Source organism: Volvox carteri (genome assembly GCF_000143455.1).
Source record: "Volvox carteri f. nagariensis unplaced genomic scaffold VOLCAscaffold_31, whole genome shotgun sequence".
Taxonomy (NCBI): Eukaryota; Viridiplantae; Chlorophyta; class Chlorophyceae; order Chlamydomonadales; family Volvocaceae; genus Volvox; species Volvox carteri.
In genome coordinates this window covers 1,508,174-1,513,531 of record NW_003307574.1, presented here as the reverse complement: position 1 = coordinate 1,513,531, position 5,358 = coordinate 1,508,174, and the positions used below count along the sequence as shown (strand labels likewise).

Sequence of the window (5,358 nt, the reverse complement as noted above, 5' to 3'; positions counted from 1 at the left end):
TTCTGGTTAATGGGAAGGCTATGACTCCAGTCATAACACCTATGAACCGGAAGATTCCCTGCGTCAGTCCGTTCCCTTGGCCGAAGCTATTGACGACTATGAACGACGGTTGGCGGCAAAGTCCGGGCAACCTACACCAAAAAGGAAAGTGGTCCTGACCACCCCTCCTTCGGTAGCACCCCGGAACAGCACCCCAGAACAACCGAAACGGAAAGCACCTGCTCGCAAGAAAAGGTGACGCTCCCGGGACGGTTCGCTTCTGAGGGGGAGGGATGTAGCAAGCTACATTTACCTTAGAATATCTTTAAGCTATTAAAGCTTAATCACAGTAACGGTACGGTCCCGTATTTACGAACCATACTCGTTAACTGTACGAACTCACTTTCTGGTACGCTATCACAACCTAGCGTACGACACCAAGACTCCAGGAATGGAGATGGCGGCAGGTGGGCCGCATTTAAGCCACCCAGGTGAAGTGCTTCGGCCAGACACTTAACGTATCACTATACTAGTGTTCAGGGTTCAAGACCTTGCTGTCACCGTTCTCGACGTATGTCTTCGAATCCCGACTTCCCTTGTCTCTTCTCACGCCTAACGCTGGGTCGCCAATCGTGGACGAGACCCTCTGCTTCCGCTAAAACAGCTAAGGTAAGAGACGGCTGTTACACCCTCCATCGGTGATCTTCGAACTCCATGTTCAGCTCCCAGGGGTCGAACATATTGTGGTTGTAGTTGACTACCACGGAACAGATGGCGACAGGTCCACTCACATGCTGCAGGTACACATTGAAATGTCCTTGCTGGGACTCAGGTCCGTGTGCACCTGAGTGTGTGAACCACACACGCAGGCGGGTCATGTTGTCGCCACCACCACCGCCACCACCACAGCCACCACCACCACCACCACAGCCGCCGCCACGGTAAACAAGCCTAGTGTACACTCTGGGGTTCAGCATGACACCGCTGCTCGACAGCAGAGACCTGGGGGTGCCCGAGCCACGAGGCCGCACATTGTCCAGAAAGGCGCCATATACATTGCCGGATGGCCAGTACCTGAAGACATACACACGATTGACCTCAGCAATGCCGATGTGAGTGCTGCCCAGCCACACGACCTGTGTGAAATGCCCGGTTCTGGTGCTGAAACCCGTGTTGTTGTAGTTGTAGAGCTCAATCTTGCTGTAGAAGCTGTCCACGGCCGCCTCAGCCGAGGTGTGTCCCGCTGCCAAGTGGCCTCACTGGTTGCGGGCATGCTGGAGGCCCCACCAGCATGGTAATTGTTAGCGGCGACCACAGCATACACAGCGGCGTCGCGGGCCAGGTCTGGAGACCACGTCAGCCTTGGCGCTCCGTGGAGTGCCCTGTAGTAGTTGTGCCTGTCGACTAGTTTCCAGGGTGCAGTACTGCACCCTGGAAGTGGCCCGCCATGGTGCGAGGAGGGCCCCTGTAAATGTTTTGGCCGCCTATAGGCCGGGGTCTCCTCTAATAGGTAGTGATCCGGAATATATGGCGTATAGATGATTTGGCTATATAGTATACCTCTGCACGCCCGCGGACACCTGGCCCAGACGAGGTGCCGCCCTGGAGCGATGCTAACCGATTCCAGCACAACCATCTTTTTCTCTTAAACACCAGCAATTTGGTAGGGTTGGCGAACGTGAAGAAACTCGACCCGAACAAAGTCGAGTTTGTCATGTCAACGGTATAGCATTCCTTCAAGCCACAAAGAACACAGTAGTTCAAATAGTAATAATAGTAATGCGCTTACGATAGGAAGAAATATTTGCTTCGGAGGAGGGTAGGATCCGGGCTGGAATTAGGGAGGAGCTCTGTCGCAGAATTAGCCTGGATTTTATTCCTGACAAAAGAATTGGTCTGCCGAGGTCTGGAATTGTTCTGGCGGACTCGCCGGAGGTATTCGAATTGCGCTGTGGAGCCTCGGAATTGGGCTGTGCTGGGCCTGAATTGGCCTGTCCGGGTGCCGAATAAGCCTAACAGGGTATTGAATTAGCCTGACAGGGTATCGAATTGACCTGTTCGGGGTGTCAAATTGGCCTGACAGGGTATCGAATTAGCGTGTTCAGGGTGTCGAATTGGCTGTCAAGTTGGCAGGATTGGCTCGGGCTGGCATCCAAAAGCACATGACTTTTAAGGAATTTACAGAAAACTTTGCAAGAGGACCGCTTACAAGTGCCTCATGTGCGTATTAGTTTCGATCCCACGACATGGAGTGGGAAAACTTGCACACCTGGTTACCGTACTCTGGCACTACTACTACTACGGGAGGCAAGCACTCAGGGCCACGACTGCATTACCCAGTCAAGTCAGCCGCCGAGGTCCCACTGTTTTCCCACCACACTTCATCGGCAGTTCGTCCAGTTTATCCCACAACACTCGTATGCATGAATAGGTTCGGGTGGAAACAATGACAAATCTCTGATACACCGCTTAACTCAGTACCACGAGCTACATTGAAAACAAATGAAAATGCAGATGTCTGCCGAGAAGAATATGTTCACCATATGCAATCTATGCCTTAATCCATCGAGCTCTCCGTTGGGCGGGGCATGGCCCATGAAGTCGCCCCCGGTATTCCGCCCATGCAACCAAACACTGACACAAAACGTTGCACGCCTGGGCCCATGTAAACCACGACACTTCCGTGTGGATTACCCGTGCTCCCCATGTCAGGGGTCCTCCCTCCTGCTGTTGACTCCCGGATTGCCCACGCACAAACGCCAAACGTTGGCGCAGAAAACAGACAGGCCATTAATTATTGTAGTATGGCATCAAACCACGCATAACCCACAGCGGCTTTCAGCAGCAGTACTGCTTGGTGAATGCGACCGGCCGTGTACTGCCAGTCTTAGCACCGATGAACCACCCCCTGATGCCGCCGCTGATGCAGCAGGCATATGGGTCTACACCGCCGAGCTCTGACCAGTTTGTTTTGAACTCGCCTACACAGGGTTGTAAAACAAGGGGGGCATTTCTGTTGTCATATGGTATGATGTTTCATAGACGTCGGTATGTATAACATTATACAATTGGGTGGGTGGGGTGAGGTGGGTTCCTCCTTTCTAGGTTGCCCACTCTTCCCTGCCACACATCTCACGTCGCCACTTACCAGTAGCACCACGCGACTTGACGCGGGGTGGCACATCCTCTGCTTCGGTGATGGCGGCTGGTGCACTCATCGGGACCACAGTTCCGCCGCATCCTCAATGGTGCCAGTCTCCGCGTCCCTGTGTCCCTGATCCTCCACGGCCCCCTCTGATGCTGTTTTGATCTTGAACAAGAGGGATTTCGCGTCCGAGACGGTAAGGTCCGGTACATTCCCTCTCAGTGCCATGGCGGCGTGAAGCGGGGAGAGCTGGAATCCTCTGCAATGAAGGACACATTGTCTTTCAAAACACCGTTCACAAAGTTTCCGGTTGTTCTCAGCACGGGGACATCACCGCCCCACGTCTCTGGCACGGACTCACGCTTTTCTCTCTGTGATCAATCTCTCACCTCGGAACAGTTCCCATGCTTCACCAACGGAGTAGACGCCGAGATCTTCTTCGAATTGACGACGCACAGCATCCACCCGTTCATCATCCCCGTCCAGCACATCATGGAGACACGTCGCGAGAGCCACGACATCAGACTATAGACGCAGCAGAGAATTAAATAAACCCCGAGTGAAGGCGAATGGCTGCAAGTGCACCATGGCGCATTTGCATGGTTGGAAGCCACAAAGCATGAAAAGACATACCGCGTCATTTGGACTTCGTGCACCTTATGTGTAAATGCAGAGATAAGAGGAGAGACTTAGTTATAGTTTGGGGTTATTGGGTTTTCAACTTGCTTGTATTGAAACCTCAAATATGCATACCATGAAAGATACATGCCTGCATACATCATACCTGCAGCTGAAGACCTTACTAACCATGACATATGTGCATGCCTTGCCAGCAGATGCTTTGAGATTCAACTCCTTTGGAGCTGACGAAGCCCAATGGCATACTCCAGGCCGGTTCCGGCCCGGTTCCGACCTAACGGGTCCAGTTAACGAGATGGGTAACCGGTCGGTAGGATTACCGGGCGAACCGTTATCCGTTAACCGTCCCCAGTAATCGGTAACCGATGTCGGTAACCTGGCATGAGCAAAAATGCATTTCTGATTGCAACCAGTTTCTTTGTGACAATGCCCATTGTCACAAGGTTCATGCCCACGTGTCACACCCCGACAAGCTTGAGGAGGTTAAGGCAATGTGAATGCCGGGTGACAGTCTTGTGCAGGCACATTTGGAGACTAGTTTACACTGAGATTGGGGTGATGTTGGATTAGAATACTTGCAGTTCATGAAATTGAGGAAATGTGTTGCATAGGCATATCCAAACGTTTCAGAGGGACGTTGTTTCGCCCGTAACAAACTTGTTACGGGCGAAACAAACTGCATTTCCACATTCCCACCACTCAAAGAGCTCCCCACACCATCGCAAAGTCCCTTTTTTATTACAGACACATGTAACAAGTTGTCATAGCTTGAGATTGTCGATATATGACTGCTGGATTGTGACGAGGCCATCTCCTTACATGTCTTGCTGCACCAGCATGAGCAGTGATCCCTTCTGTTCAAAATTTCAGGCAACATCGCAATGAGGCAAAACATTGTGCCGAATCTGCCGTACAAAGAGTGTTCAAAGCTTCACGCTACTAACGGACGAATACATAAGCACTCATTTACCTTAAATTATAAAGGAATTCTATAGCTTCATACAAATTCGCCTATTAGCAACTCTCCCTGGTCGTTCAAAAGTTGCTTGAAGATTCTACCATCTCCATACTATGAAGGAGCGCTTCTTCATTTCTTCATTTTATCTGAACCTTAACGTATCCTTCCAACACAATGTCCATGGACAACGGTAATGAGGTCGGCGCCTACGAGTTTGACCGGAACGCCCTGGACAACATCGCCCGTCGGCGACAAGATCGCCCACGCAAGAAATACAGCCAGCATCAATGGGACAATGACTTATTAGGGACAATGACATGGCATTTCACGCCCTCAAAGCGGGAACAAACGCTAAAACTAAATACATACATAGTTCTAAATCTTCTACTAAAATTTTCCTGCAGCGCTAGAGGCCTTTAATTAATATTGGCGAACGATGCTTCCCGAGCTACCGGGATACTCCCTATGGCATAAACATGCCGGTTACCGACCGTTTGGGGCCCATTAACCCAACCGACCATTAACCCAACTGATCGTTAACCCAACTGGCCGTTAACCCAACCGACCGTTAACCCAACCGGGCCGTTAACGCCATTCAACCGGCCGGTTGGGTTAATGGGCCCCAAACGGTCGGTAA

At 51.4% G+C, this 5,358-nt stretch overlaps 3 protein-coding genes across 3 annotated transcripts in view; 2 read left to right on the top strand and 1 right to left on the bottom strand.

The window, feature by feature from the left end:
• Positions 1–998: 998 nt before the first annotated feature.
• VOLCADRAFT_36229 (uncharacterized protein) lies at positions 999–1,384 on the bottom strand (the record flags this gene model as incomplete). The annotated part of the gene is given in 2 exon segments (XM_002952631.1): positions 999–1,222; positions 1,240–1,384. Coding segments are annotated over 2 exon segments (369 nt in total), but the record flags the coding sequence as incomplete, so codon positions are not given.
• Positions 1,385–3,029: 1,645 nt separating this feature from the next.
• On the top strand, positions 3,030–3,655 carry VOLCADRAFT_93478 (uncharacterized protein; the record flags this gene model as incomplete). Its single annotated transcript, XM_002952722.1, has 2 exons — positions 3,030–3,065; positions 3,347–3,655. 2 exons carry the CDS (start codon positions 3,030–3,032, stop codon positions 3,653–3,655), a joined length of 345 nt encoding a protein of 114 aa, XP_002952768.1.
• Positions 3,656–4,563: 908 nt separating this feature from the next.
• The window catches only part of VOLCADRAFT_105666 (uncharacterized protein), a 2,029-nt gene continuing 1,234 nt past the window's right edge, over positions 4,564–5,358 (top strand). The window contains exon 1 of the mRNA XM_002952721.1: positions 4,564–4,919. Coding sequence (XP_002952767.1) covers positions 4,896–4,919 — 24 coding nt within the window. The 5' untranslated portion in view covers positions 4,564–4,895. The remainder of the gene's footprint in view (positions 4,920–5,358) is intronic.